The 15529-nt window shown below is 36.9% G+C and overlaps 2 protein-coding genes across 6 annotated transcripts in view; both read right to left on the bottom strand.

Annotated features, from left to right (window-relative positions):
• slc33a2 (solute carrier family 33 member 2) overlaps window positions 1-10211 on the bottom strand; it is a 45725-nt gene extending 35514 nt beyond the window's left edge. For 2 of the 4 annotated variants that reach the window (XR_013206839.1, XR_013206838.1), the window contains exons 1-2: window positions 9975-10070; window positions 8813-9545 (exon numbers count right to left, since the gene is read on the bottom strand). Coding sequence is in view for 2 of the 4 variants with exons in the window: in XM_077241043.1 (XP_077097158.1) it covers window positions 8813-9503 (691 nt within the window). In the remaining 2 variants the exon portion in view is untranslated. Of the gene's footprint in view, window positions 1-8812; window positions 9546-9726; window positions 9858-9974 lie in introns of those variants that run through there. The other 2 variants (XM_077241043.1, XM_077241042.1) reach the window with 2 other exon arrangements.
• Window positions 10212-10929: 718 nt separating this feature from the next.
• Window positions 10930-14649, bottom strand: anxa1a (annexin A1a). Of its 2 annotated transcripts, none has more exons than XM_077241045.1 (13): window positions 14450-14649; window positions 13862-13964; window positions 13516-13600; window positions 13334-13428; window positions 13135-13248; window positions 12902-12992; window positions 12523-12602; window positions 12267-12323; window positions 12092-12185; window positions 11904-11999; window positions 11531-11589; window positions 11297-11419; window positions 10930-11116 (listed from the first exon to the last, which is right to left on the bottom strand). In XM_077241045.1, the coding sequence occupies exons 2-13, from the start codon at window positions 13934-13936 to the stop codon at window positions 11063-11065; spliced, it is 1023 nt and encodes a 340-aa protein (XP_077097160.1). In that variant the 5' UTR covers window positions 13937-13964; window positions 14450-14649; the 3' UTR covers window positions 10930-11062. The 2 variants fall into 2 exon arrangements, with proteins under 2 accessions (XP_077097160.1, XP_077097161.1); XM_077241046.1 differs by having other exon boundaries at window positions 13862-13950; window positions 14450-14623.
• Between the last annotated feature and the right edge of the window lie 880 nt (window positions 14650-15529).

The raw sequence follows: 15529 nt of genomic DNA, 5'->3' as shown, positions 1-15529 counted from the left end.
TTTTAGAACAAAAAAATTCTAGCTGGGGCTATGCCACCCATGTCCAATGCCTTCAAGGAATAAGAATGCAGTTTTGTGTAGTTTTATGTATGAACATATACAAGTCAGTCACATTTACCTTAAACTATCACAATTATAATAATTTAAAAAATTTATGTAAAGGGAACACTGCGAAACAAATAGTGATCAGTGTCTGGACATGCGCTTCAGTCTTTTTATTTTCTCCAACGCTGCTTCAAACTAATTATTTTTTAAGCAGAGACTGAAAACAAACAACAAGGCTGCTTATTTATGTCTATAAATAATCTCAGAGCAACAATTGTCCATTTCACATGGGATTTCATTAGACATCCACAAAAACACAGAGGGGAGGCACTGGGAGGAGAAATGGGGGAGTTAGAGAGAGAGTGGGGAGAGATGCTATATCAGTTCACCTCGGTTAACAACGATAGATAATGGGGAACAGATGAAGACAAAAATGGACAACAGATTCAGGATGAGACTGAACAATTATGACAGCAAATAAATAACTGTATAACAATCATACTAGAGTGGTACTGATTGAAACTCGATGAAAGATTTGAAGCTCCTTTTAAAAAGTTTTATGCCACTGCATTATATATATATATATATATATATATATATATATATATACACACACACAGGTCCTTCTAAAAAAATTAGCATATTACATATGCTTTTATAATGTCTTTCTGTCTCTTGTCCTCTTGCTTGAGGGTGTCAATGATGGCCTTCTGGACAGCAGTCAGGTCGGCAGTCTTACCCATGATTGCGGTTTTGAGTAATGAAAGAGGCTGGGAGTTTTTAAAAGCCTCATGAATCTTTTGCAGGTGTTTAGAGTTAATTAGTTGATTCAGATGATTAGGTTAATAGCTCGTTTAGAGGCCCATGATATGCATGATATTTTCATGATATGCAAATTTTTTGAGATAGGAATTTTGGGTTTTCATGAGCTGTATTCCAAAATCATCAGTATTAAAACAATAAAAGACCTGAAATATTTCAGTTGGTGTGCAATGAATCTAAAATATATGAAAGTTTAATTTTTCTCATTACATTATGGAAAATAATGAACTTTATCACAATATGCTAATTTTTTTAGAAGGACTTGTATATAAAGTAAATTGTTAAGGATTATAATTAAGTTCAAGCTAAAAAAGAAAATTGTCATCTTGTTCTCACTCTCATGTTGGTCCAAACTTTATTTCTTCTATGGAAAGAAAAAGAGATATTTTTAAGAATATACTGGTTATTTACATGCAATAAATATGAATAACATTTACATTTACATTACATTTAGTCAACGTTTGATAACGACTGGACCTTTCAAGTCTCAGAAAGGACAAAAAAGCAACATAAATGAAAAGACTGAAAATGTATATGATTATTAATAGAGATCTTTCCATCCAATGTGTTGTTAAAATCAGATTGAGCCAGTGAGTTCATGATTTGTTCATGATATCATGACACCACAAACACCAATACAGATGTTCAGAATATCCATGAATAATGATTCCCTTCTTACTCTGTTCGTCACACAAGGCTATCATGTTAAAACTTGATAGCCCCAGACCTCAGTTATTTTTATTGCACAGAAAAGAAAAGCCAGAATATTATTTAAGTACCCTTCATAGTACAGAAACTACAAAAGTTTTTAACGACCTCTTATTGGTCACAGACTCTGGAGATTCTGCTGTTTTAATGCTGTTAGACCTTACAGCTGCATTTGATGCCATTGATCATAATATTCTGATCTCTAGGTTGGACCACTGTGTTGGCAACAAAGGTATTCTAGAGTGGTTGAGATCATATCTGTCTGCCTTGGAGACTTTGTGTCCCCATTGGCACCCTTTCCTTGTGGAGTCCCCCAGGGGTCTATTCTTCGCCCGAAGCTGTTTTCCCTGTACATCCTTCCTTTAGGGTCTACCCTAAGAAAGCATTGCATTTCATTTCATTGTTATGCAGACGACACACAACTTTATTTGCCATTGAAACAAAAGGATACCGGCTCTTTAAATTTATTGTTGGACTGCTTTACAGATATTAAAGCTTGGATGACCATGATTTTTTTACATTTTAATGAGAGTAACGTTAAAACTGCGATATTTGGCCCAAGTAATAACTATGTTGCCCCCAACACAAAATTGGGTTCCTTACTTCCATACGTTAAATCCTCCGTTAAAAATCTGGGAGTAATCATGAACAGTGATTTTAACTTGAAAAACGGGTAAATTCTGTGGTTAAAGCCAGTTTTTATCAGTTAGGTCTTATCTAAAGTCAAACCTTTTTTGTCATTTAAAGACTTTGAAAGAGTTATACATGTTTTCATCTCCTCTCGATTGGACTATTATAATGCCCTCTATGTTGGTGTCAGCCAAGCATCTCTCTCACGCCTGCAGTTGGTGCAGAATGCTGCAGCTAGTCTATTAAAAGGGATACGTAAGCTTGATCACATTTCTCCTATACTGGCCTCCCTTCACTGGCTTACAGTACGTTTTGAGATTGATTTTAAAGTTTTAGTGTTTCGTTATAAATCCTTAAATGGCCTAGCCCCGACCTACCTTTCTGACCTTATACAACAACATATCCCATCGAGGTCGCTTAGGTCGGCAGATTGCCCCAGACTGTCCCTAGAGTAAGGAAGAAACATAGGGGAGAACGGGCCTTTGCAGTTGCGGCCCTTAAACTATGGAATAATTTACCATTATCTCTGAGGCTGGCCCCAACACTCTCCGCTTTTAAATCTAGTCTTAAAACATTTTTTATTTATTTCAGTTTGAGAGCTGTGTGTTTTTGTCTTCTTGTTATTGTTGTTTATTTTATGACTTTCGATGTATAGCACTTTGGATGTATAGCACTTTGGTCTTTGGTTTTAAATGTGCTCTAGAAATAAACTTGACTTGACTTGACTATTCACCTTTTGTATTCCACAGAAGATAGAAAGCCATACAAGTTTGGAGCAACATGAGCATGCATTTCAATGTAACGCCACCTGAATTAGATGGTGACTAAAACCAACTCTTCGATCCAAAGTCCCTAGAGTCTTCAGCATGGGAACAGCCTGAGGAACCTGGGTCCCTCCCAGTTCATGTAGGTCACTGTGCCGTGTGTATATGCATCTGTGGGTACTTGAGCAGGTTACACAACTCCATTGTAAATGCTCCTTAACCAACGACAAGCTCCGTACCAAGTCTCTACAGACCTCTGAGGTTAGAATACGCAAAGGTCTAGGTTATTCCCTTTACGTTCTGGGACACAATGACTTAATTGTTTGGATGAAACAAAAGTATATTGAAAAATCATGAGCGAAGATACGGTGGTAAGGATAGGGAACAGAGACGAATCCTATTCATAGTGTGATGTAAGCTCACATATCTAAACAGAATGCTTTTTAATGTTCACACCCGAGTTACACAATGGTCCAGACAATGGGAAAACGAGGTAGGTCAACTAAAAGACATCACATACTTTACTCATCTTCTTTCTTGGAATTCTCTTTTCTCTATCTCCCTTCACTCACATGCTTTTTCATCATACCCGATGCCCCCTGCACCCCACCATCTTTCTCGCTCTCTTTCACTCTCTCTCACAGTTGACCATGTGGTGGGTGTTCATTAATTCATCCCCCCTGCAGTCCTTTGCGTTCCCTCTAGAAAATATTTGCCTCCTGCTCGCGTCACCCCTCCATCCCCCCAGAAAGCCCCTCCTTTCCCTGGCCCCTGCTGTGCGGGACAGAGGGAGGGCAGCATCAGGCAATGTACATGCATATAAGCGTGTATGAGTGTTAAGTATATATAGTTAGAGAAAGAGAGTGAAAGACATAGAGACACAGAGCAAAAGTGGTTTTCCAATTTGAACCCCCCACAAGTACACTCCCATCTCCAGCTGGACTCTTCCCAGGGAAGCACCACGTCTGGCAAAATCCCAGCCCCCTTCATCCCATCACTGTCCCTCCATCACCCTTTATCAACGCTTGGGCGGAACACATTTTGGTAACAACCTGTGATGCAATAGACACTCTAGATGACATGCAACACCGTAAATTGTGATTGATCTGACAACTTAGTAAGATAATCACATTATTCTACAATCCAATAAACATCTTTTTAAAATCTTGAAGTAAATAACAGGGAACTATAGTTTGTGAATTCCTATGTACTGTAATATATATGATCATATAAAGCTTTTGAGAAACAATCAATTGAAGTTAAATAAAAAACTCCAAACAACCAATTAAATACATTGATTGTAAGACTTTCTATCTCCACTCAACATCAATATGTGTTGATAATTTTAAAGTGTTTTTTATTGTCTTTTAGGGATATTTTGCAGATATACAGAGTAAAACAATTTTTCTGAATCAAAAATTGTCTTGTTTTCTATAAGAACAAAATTATACTAATATTTAAAATAAATCATTGAGATACAAAACTCCATTAGATAAGACTTGTTATCAGAGACTAAAATGTTTAATTTTTCTCATCTCACAGGCAAACTGATTTTTGTTGTTGTTGTTTGCTTTAAACACGAACTGCACGAAATTGTTAGATTTGTGCTAAAAAAAATATTAAGATTTCTATTAAAAAGGAAAAAAACTATTTGTCAATGGAAAACAGAAAATAAACATGTCAATTCATGCATATTCTCTAAAACAAATCTTATGCAAATTAAATGTATCTTATTTTAAAGATTTGTACATATTTTTACTGAACAATGAGACATAGTACTGATTAGGAGAATGATGTTTTGCAGTGTACTTTGCTAGCACACTTGTAAACCAAAGATGTTATTGCATTTAAAGTAACTTTTGTCATCCGAAGTGCTGATTAATAATGATTATGATAATGATCAGGGGGAGAAACCTTTTAAGACGGATTAAGAGTGGGGCTGCCGCTTGTCCTGTCTGATTTTGTCTGCTGGAGCTCATCCGATTACAGTGTCACCTCTCTCTCTTTGCCAGAGACACATACCCATATACATTAACAAGTTACACAAAGCCTGGTTTTCTGATTAAATTGTTCAAATTTGACAAAAAATATTGCACTCAAATGAAGTGACACACAAAAAAAACATTCATATAAACATACAAATTCTGTTTTCAATGAAAATACCACAGACACAAAGAGACTTATCTGGACACAATCCCCTTTTGGTGCCAAACACCACATTCAACTCATTGAAAGTGATTCATTAGCTGCTATGTATGCCTATATTCTTGATTCAAATCATAACATAGAAGTTAGGCTTGTAGTTAAATTCTAGCTCAAAGTTGAATGAAAGATTTCAATATCAGCTTCAGTGCAGACATTCTGAACAACTGGATGACCCAACTGTTTATGGTTTCTGTATGGTTTTAACTGTTTATGGCTGATGTTTAGCAGCTTCAAAGTCATAGAGAATAATGTGACAGCAAGGATGGAAAAGGGCAAGGCTGCCATCTTGTGGCAAAACATTACCAGGACTGGCCATGAACTTAAAAAAATTTATAGGTTCATATATATATATATATATACACACATACACACAGTATAGTGGTGGCCAAAGTTATTAGAACGGTAACGGTAATTTTTTAATGTTTTAAAAGAAGTCTCTTCTGCTCACCAAGGCTTCATTTATTTGATCCAAAATACAGCAAAAACAGTAATATTGTGAAATATTTTTACAGTTTAAAAGAACTATTTTCTATTTGAATATATTTTAAAATGCAATTTATTTCTGTGTTGGTAAAGTGTGAATCAACATTGATTCACATGGAATTGCAGTTGCTTCTTTGCGCTTAAAGTAGATTAAAGAAAATATTCCAACGCCATGGTACAACGATTTGTACCATTCTCAGGCCCTAAAGACAGCCACCAGAAAAATGGAGCGAAACTGGAAGAAAACAAAACTTTGGGGTTATTTCGCATTTCATGGAAAGAGAGCACGGATGTGTACAGAGAGGCCTTAAAAACTGCTAGATCTGCTTATTTTTCAACCCTATTAGGAGAAAATAAATAAAACCCTAGGTATTTATTTGAAATCCGTGGCTAAACTAACGAAAAATAAAGCTTCAATCCCAGAAGTTTCCAAGCAGCACAGCAGTAATGACTTTATGAACTTTTTTACTTACAAGATTGATAATATCAGGGAGAAAAGTATAACTATGCAACCGTCTACTACAATATAGCATCAGACAGTGCAGTGTAGCTCACTGACGAACAATTCGATTCATTCATTGCTATAGGAGAGGGTGAATTTTATAAACTCGTTAAATCATCTAAATCGATAACATGTATGTTAGAGCCTATACCGACTAAACTATTGAAAGAGATGCTTCTAGAGGTCATAGATCCTCTTCTTAATATCATTAATTCATCTTTGTACCAAAAACTTTTAAGCTGATTAACCCGCTTGTTAAAAAAATCACAACTTGATCCAACAGAATTAGTCAATTACAGGCCAATCTTGAATCTACCTTTTCTGTCAAAGATACTAGAAAAGGCAGTATCCTCACAACTATGTTCCTTTTTAGAAAGAAATTGTATCTGTGAGAATTTTCAATCAGGATTTAGACCGTATCATAGTACTGAGACAGCTCTCATCAGAGTCACAAATGATTTGCTCTTATCATCAGATTGTGGTTGTATCTCTCTATTAGTGCTACTCGATCTTAGTGCTGCATTTGACATATCGACCACAACATTCTTTTAAATAGACTCGAAAATGATGTTGGCATTAGTGGAATTGCACTGCATGGTTTAAATCATACTTATCTGGGGGAATAAAGGGGTTACAACCAGGAGAATTAAAAAATTATTTATTATAGATCCAAGGCGTACTTATACATGATATACAACATTTGGGAGCAATTTAGGTATCTTCATAACACATTATAGACTTCTATAATTAAATTTCAGGCTCCATAGTTTAGATCAGCCGGAACCGGGAACACTTCTCATAACTCCTGATGTACTTTGTACATCATAAGAAGGATGGCGTCTACGCTAAAATTAGTCGCTCTGTTTATCTCGAGGTTTACCGCAAACCGACGGATTCAGACCATATCCAGATCAGATGAAGGACCATCGCATGGACTCGACAACAACGCATCCCTAAAGTGCCAGCCTCATCAACAACTTGAAGGCCGCATGTACACCTCAACAAACTCGTCTCCATACCGGCGTGATGACTCCGACCCCCAAGCAGATGGAACTGGATAAATATTGTGAAAGTTCTGATCCCATCTGACTTCTGACATATATTGCTGCCTAAATTATATAATCATACACACCAAAGGACTGGCCCCCTGACTGAGCCTGGGTTCTCCCAAGTTTTTTTTCTCCATTCTGTCACCTGATGGGAGTTTTGGTTCCTTGCCACTGTCACCTTTTTAGCCTTTCTCTCCATTGGCTTTTGGCTTGCTTAGTTGGGGACATTTAATAATATATTGAACAATACTATTACAACATTATTTTCCTGTTATCTCAGTAAAGCTGCTTTGAAACAATCTGTATTGTAAAAAGCACTATATAAATAAAGGTGACTTGACTAAAGTTGAATTTTCAGCAACATTACTCCAGTCTTCAGTGTCACAGGATGATCCTTCAGAAATCATTCTAATATGATGATTTGATGCTCAAGAAACATTAATTATTATTATCAATGTTGAAAACAGTTGTGTACCATTTTTTCAGGATTATTTGATGAATAGAAAGTTTAAAAGAACAGCATTTATCTGAAATAGAAAGCTTTTGTAACATTATCACTACCGTTCAAAAGTTTGGGGTCAGTAAGTGATTTTTTAGGGGGTTAAAAAATTAATCATTTTATTCAGCACGGACGCATTAAATTGGTCAAAAGTTACAGTATAGATATTTATGATGTTGCAAAAGGTTTCTATTTCAGATAAATGCTGTTCTTTTAAACTTTCTATTCATCATAGAATCCTGAAAAGAAATTGTACACAACTACTTTCAACAAATAATAAATAATTAAATAATAATAAATGTTTCTTGAGCAGCAAATCAGCATATTATATTGATTTCTGAACCATGTGACACTGAAGACTGGAGTAATGATGCTGAAAATTCAGCATTGATCACAGGAATAAATTACATTTTAAAATATATTCAAATAGAAAACAGTTATTTTAAATTGTAAAAGTATCAATATTACTGTTTTTGCTGTATTTTGGATCAAATAAATGAAGCCTTGGTGAGCAGAAGAGACTTTTAAAACATTTTTAAAAATTACTGTTCTAAGAATTTTGGCCACCACTGTATTTATATATAATCTGCTCAGTTTTAAGTTCATGATCAGTCAAGGTAATATGTTGGTGTTGTTGCTGTAGTTTTTAATTTATAACTTTCCCTCTGTCCCACAATTCTAACATAAATGAGTCACTTTCCTGCTAAATAACTTTAGGAACTTTACTTATAGCTGTATAGTTATCACAGCACATAAATAATATTTAAAGTTTACAAATAATCTTATTAAAGTGAAATGTATACATTCACACAAATATATTTTAAATAAAAAATAGATTTTAATAAAATTATTTGTAAATGTTAAGCAGGAAAGTGACTAGTAAAACAACAGAATGTCAGAATAGTGGGGCAAAGTTATAAATGTTTGGGGGGGGGGGGGGAGCAGTTTTCTCTGGTGATGTAGAAACAACACACTTCACCTTTAAATATTAAACTGTCTGAACATAATTTATTCAGTAGACAACTACAAAACAATAGGTTAGTGTCAACTAGTGTGAAACTAGTGTAAAAATTTAAATGGTGTCGCATTATGACAAATATCTTACCTAACTTGTAAGTGAGGACGTAGAACATGGTCCATGGCGTTCCTGGCACAGACAAGAGCTTCCTCCACACCTTCCAGGGCTGCATCACATCCTTTGGCCCTCTCCGTCCTTCTCCCTGTCCCCGCACCGACTCTCCGTCCAACACAGGGGCGCCCCACACAAACAGAGCAACACCCCCATACACACAGGCCAGCAGTGTGAACATCCAGCCCCAGCCTGCAACATCAATCACAGCCAGCAGCCCCCCTCCAGCAAACACAGACCCAGCTTTATACCCTACCACCTGCACAGTGTTCCCCAAACCCAGCTCCCCCTGTCCCCTGAGCAGCCGCACGGCCACCCCGTCAGCTGCAATGTCCTGCACGGATGCCAGCAAGTTCATGGCTAGCAGGGAGCCCACTACAACCATGTACTGAACATCAGGTGAAATAGTAGCGCTCACCAAACAGGTGAGGGCCAGACCAGCCACCGTGCCCACCAACCAACAGCGCTTGGTGCCAGTCCGGTCCACCAGAGGGGCCCAGAGCACCTTGAGCACCCAGGGGAAGTAGAGGATTTTGGTGAGGCTGATCCGGGTGAGGGAGTGACCGGCACCGCGCAGGTACACTGGGAGCAGGGATGACTGCAGGCCATATGGAATGCCCTGGATGAAGTAAAGGAGACCCAGAAACACCAGCTTGTCGTTCATCATCGAGAAAGGCGGGTTTGGGGAGCCTCAGCTCATGGCTGCACTCTGGAACAATCACAAGTAGAGGGTTTGACAAGGACTTGTTAAGATGACATATTGGCTTAATGCATTTTTCTATTTAAAAACACAAACCAGCATTGCAAAGAGTGCTGAACGATTCATGCATTCATTCATTCATTCATTCATTGCACATGTATTCATTCATGACACTGATATAATATCACACCTGAGTATAAATGATGCAGAGTCCGAACATGTGAAAGAGTCATTAGATATATTTTATAAACGTCCTGTAAACTGCTTTACACTACAATTAAATCTTTGAGCATAAGAACGATTCATTCACAGTCATAAACAGTCCATTACTGTCCACATTTGCTCTACTTGAAGGAGACTTTCGGTTAGGACTAGTACGAACAACCAAATTATACATATATCAATGTACAAATGACACAATTTAAGTACAGCAAATACCTTATTGTATTTACAAGTAAATGTCTTCTTAACCCGCTGTGCTCAATGCTGCATAACCTCTATTTTCCAATCCTCGTTACTTCCGCGGAAGCGCGTGACGTAACGCACTCATTCAACCAATCAACATTACAGCCCTCGATAGAGCCCCTGTTTCAAAGCCAATAATCAACAGCGCCACCCGGTACTGCAGCTCGCGTAGGCCAGGAATCACAGCAAGACTTGGCTTGTGCTGACACTGAACCGATGACATTATAAAGTAGGCAACTGTACTTTCTCCCAAGTCCGTTAAGTTTTAAAGATATCACGCCCTCTCTCTTAGTCAGTGTTTATCTATTACCACTTCTCCCATTGTTCCAGCCAAACATGTTACTTCAGACACAGAGACAAGTCTTTGTCATATCCTCATTCTTTCGTGGTAATAGTTTTCTAAACTGCAGGCAAGTTTACTTTATAAACCCAGTTTTTTACAGAAAATATATTTCATTTTTAAAGAATTTAGATAGACATAGGCTACTTTATAAATATAAAGGCATCTAAAAGAAATATGTGAGCTTTGAATCAAAATGGTAGTTTTGTCTATAAGCAAATTTATTCATTATAAGTCAGGGGGACTGTTTACTTAAAAACTAAACATTTTCCTCTCTGTAAATAGTAGGCACTTTGTTTTTATGACAGAGACTGCACAGACTAAAAAGATATATTGAAAAGATTCTTGAAGCACCAAGTGGTTCCTCAGATTGACAGAACCTTCTGGACTGGAGCACCCTTTAAAAGTAAACTTAAAGACTTGTGTTGTTCACTATAGGCTCTTTCATAGAAATTCATAGATACACACCACATTAGAAGTGTGTTGCATAATTAACGCACACACACACACACACACACACACACACACACACACACACACACACACACACACACACACACACACACACACACACACACACACACATTATTACATTAAGACAAGTTTTTATTTCTCAAAAACATTTTTTTATCCAAAATGGTTGTTATACTGTATGGGCTGTATAATTCATATACTGATAGCTGGTGGGTCTTCATTTGTACACATTCATTGTTGGCCCCAATTAATTGCCACACAAGGCTAGCAGGATCGCCTCGTAGTCTCCTTTGGTGTCATCCTAAAACAAACAAAACACACAATCTTTAACAATTAAATCTTTACAGGAAAGGACCACAGTATCACACTCACTATTTTGTGTTTTATGTATTGAAGAGTACAATAATGACAGCACAGATAAAAATTATAAAAATAAAAATTCAATATTTAAAATTTGCTAACTGAGATTTACAATATTTACCTGGATGTCCTGGTAGAGACTCTTGCCAAACTTATTCTGATACTCTTGCTTGATTTTGGCCAAGTCAATCTCAGAGCGGCTCACCAATATTCTGGTCAAGATCTTGCCTTTGTAACCAGAGCCCTGTGCAAACACAAAGTCACACTTTGATTGACCATTCTGTTGTATTTCCTAAGGGGTGCAATTTAAAATGAAAAAAAAAAACTCTACAATTATATGTAGAGTTACACTTGCCTTCATTGCTAGATTCAGTTTATTAGCAAAGAACGCAGATTTGTTTCCAGCACATTTTACTGTTGAAAAGAAAAGACAAGTGACAGTGTTATGTTATGAAAACTTGAAAATATTTTTTTCAGAAATGTCATGCAGCTTCTGTTTCATTGCTCAAAGCTTTCTCTTAAAATAACATTCTTGTCGTATTGTTGCATAAAAATTAACATAAAAATAGCATTCTTGTCATACTTTAAGAAAGTAATTCAAGTCTTGAAAGGTATGGTTAATCTAAGGCCTTTCACAGAGAAGTTTGCAGTGACATTATTGCACGTCATTCCATTTTATAATGAGATATGTAAAGCTATAGACAGTCATGAAGGTTTCAGTGTCTCACCAATAGCAGTCAAGCAGTTCTCAATATCACCCTTCAACTCCAGATCAATGGCTTTTGCAACATCCACTTTACTGTACTTGGAGTACTGCTGAAAAACTAAATATCAAGAAAAAATGGCATTATTATGTATTAAGTGGATTAGAAGACAACTGCTCTACTCATTTTGAAAACAAGGAGGTCAACCATACTTTTCCTCAGCTGAGGAGCATTCCGTGTAGTGAGGATGTCAATGAACACAGCACAGTCTGTGCCTTTTCTTTTCTCTCCTGCCTCATACAAGGCCTACAGGCAAAATTAGAGTTCAAGAGACATGTAGATACAATAACAAAATAGACCACATAATCACAATAAACACTTGATTACCCTGGCATCTTTGTCAGCAAGGTCATCTTGCACAACCTTGTCTTCACTTCTGACAGCCTATGAATTCAAATGAAAAGAAAGTTTATTAACAAGCCAATTCAAGTCACAAATCACTCTACTAGTGAATTGAGGAGCAGAATCAGATGTGTTCGATAAGACAGACATACAAGACATGCAGTACTGGGACTGGGAGGAGCAGAATCGGGAAACACTACTAGAAAATGTAAGGTGCATCATCTATGTAAGAAAAGCCAACCTTGCAGAGAGCAAGTAGGGCATTCCTGAAGTCTCCACTTGTCTCAGACTTGATCTCCGCCTCTAGATCCTTTTTATAATCTATAAATGTAAGCCATACATTAATTTACAGATATACTATACTCAAATAAAGTAGGGATGTCCAATCCTACTCCTGGAGGGCCACTATCGTGCACAGTTCCTCTCTAATTCTAATTAAACACACCCAAACCAACCAGCTAAGCAAGCTCTTCAGGATAACTAGAAACTTCCAGACAGGCGTGTTGGAGCAGACTGGGGCCAAACTCAGCAGGAAGTTGGCCCAAGAGGAGCAAGATTGGACACTCCCGCCGTACAAAATATTTAAAAGACAACTGGCTAATAATTAGCATTAATGTTACCTTGTTTGAAAACTTGTTTAATCTCTCGGATCTCTTTATTGGTCCTAGAGGCCAGAATCTCGATAAGTGTATCTTCATCTGTGCCCAAACCCTGGAAAAAAAGACTAAGTTATCAGGGCGGGGTTGTGATATTGAGAAGATATACAAGTCAAGTAAATATATTTAAAATATTCACGAAATACAGATTAAAAATGTGAAGTTTATCTGTATCTACAGTTGGGAAATAATGTTACCTTCATGGCATTTTTGAGCAGAGAGGCATCATACTGAGCAGGAGTCATCAACAGGCTCAGAACCACATCTTCCAGCTCACCACTAAGGGCAGCTTTTAGGGCTACATCTAGAGGCTGCACAAAGGAGAAGAGGTCATTTAGATGAAGGATAATCCAGAGAGAAAGAATGTGTTCATTTCAGGTCCACTGAATGCAATACCTTGCCGGTCGCTTGCTGGTAAGCAGCCTTAATTTGCTGGCGCTGGGCATTGCTCCTGTGGACCAGTGTACTGATGATTGTGGCCTCATCCACACCTGTACACACCACATGGGTCAATAGAGCAAACAGATGCACAATGCACAGACATAAACGTGTTTTATAGATTTTCCACATATTCCAACCTTTTGCCTTGATAGCTTTGTCCAGGACACCTGCATCTGCAGCCGCATTAAACTGAGCAAAGGGCTTAACTGTCCCCTGCCCCTCCTAAAGACATGAGAGACACTTAATAAAACCCTTTAAACATAGCCTACATATTACATAGCCTAGAAACTAACTAATAGCAGATCAACGTAAGAAGTCTATAAAAATTCAAGTAGCAAATTTTAGGAAGGAAAGCAGAAACATTGAAGCACGTGCCCTTTAACAGGATGACTGTGACTAGAATTGGGAGTGGAGTACATTCCTATCTCTGACTCATTCAGTCTGGAGCTGCTCAAATTTTCCAGAAAGTTAAAGCAAACTTACCGTGATGTCTTGTACTGTGTTTTGTTGCATGCCCTGATAGGCAAGCTGCTCGAGAAAAGCACTGATGAAGGACATGTTGACACCTGGAACTGAACAGCCAAACCTACATGTTGGCATATGTTAAAATACATATGAAAAAGTAGAATCCTTAAAAAAAAAATACAGTTGAAGTTTTAAGGAATTAATCATATTTTATATACGTTCTCTAGCAGTTTTAAACTTTTGGAAGGACATGATTCACCAGTAAAACAGAACATTAAAGCGACTGTCAAGAGCAGTCATAAAAATAGCCTACTGAAGACGACAAAACAGTTAATCAGGGTGTGGAGTTTTAGAGCTCAAAGTGTGCAAAGTTGTTTATAACTACTTTAAGCAAATGCATTGCATTACTTTGTTGCATAATTTTTATAAGCAATTTTTTTCACTTTTCTCATTTGCATTATATTTTTCAGTAAACAAAAACAACGCTGTCATAAAAATGCAACAAGTAGCCTATATATTTAAAATAAAATAAAATAAGAAACCGACAGCACTGTCGGGAGTTAGACGACGTGTAAGAAATAAAGAAAATCCCAGTTCCTCACTTACCCAGAACGAATTCACACACAGCCAGCGAGTAGAAGAAAAGTTTCAGCTGTATTTATTCACAGAACACACCTAGCAACATCAGCTTAACTCTTGCGCTACAGTTGGGCGTTGTCTCGGCAGAGTCGGCAAGTCTACTTTCCTCCTGCCTTCCCGTATTAAACACCCAGTTCCATTGTACGCACAAAGAAAATCTATAGTATGCATAGTTTTTTTTTTAAAGGTATATTCATTAATTTATTTCCACAAAAAAAAATGCACATAAAAAATAGTTGGGAAACAGCACCTAAAAGAATCTACGTGCCAGACGGCGATAAAGTTATTTTAACGTTTGACATTCGTAAGACATTCTGGTAAATCCAGCTAAGATTTACACAAACAAGTGCCTTTTGCATACCACAAGGCTTAATTTCAAGAAATAACATATATATTAATTAGCCCTATTAATGAATTAGGCTAAACAACTATATGACATTATGATATCAAAATAATAGTAATGTTCAGAAATATATCCGTTTTATTGCACAAGGCTCTGTTTTTGGAATTAGCATTTAGTATGTTTTATAATAATTTTGAAACTTTAAATTTATGCAATAGTCTATAATCCATTAAACCACAACACACTTTGGCCTAACAGTATGAAACCAACTGTAAATTACTCAGAATAGTATTCCCTAATGCACAAGGCTTGTTTTTCAGGTTATTAATCTGGTATTTGTTATATTCTGTAGGCTACTTAACCCATTTAAATCGAATAAACTACAACACTGTTTGACCTAAAGGTATCAAATGAATATGGAATGATATTTTGAGTAATTTACAGTTGGTTTTATACTGTTGTTGGTTATAACTGTGTTGTAGTTTAATGGATTTAAAGGTTCAGATTTAGACTTGTTATGATCACATAGGCCAACTCACTTCATATTACTAATTGTTTAAGCAACCCAGCAGGCATATTCCTACCTGTATATTATTTTCCATTGTCATGGTAGCCAGAATGAGTCGTAAAGAATAGCCAGCCATTGTCTTCTTACTTCATGCAACACTTGAACCTGAAATTAGGTGCATTATTGTTGTTGTTGG

Source organism: Siphateles boraxobius, unplaced genomic scaffold (genome assembly GCF_051911475.1).
Source record: "Siphateles boraxobius isolate OS27281-9 unplaced genomic scaffold, OSU_SipBor_1 24, whole genome shotgun sequence".
Taxonomy (NCBI): domain Eukaryota; kingdom Metazoa; phylum Chordata; class Actinopteri; order Cypriniformes; family Leuciscidae; genus Siphateles; species Siphateles boraxobius.
Note: the sequence above shows the minus strand (reverse complement) of the source record. Positions and strands in the feature narration are given on the sequence as shown.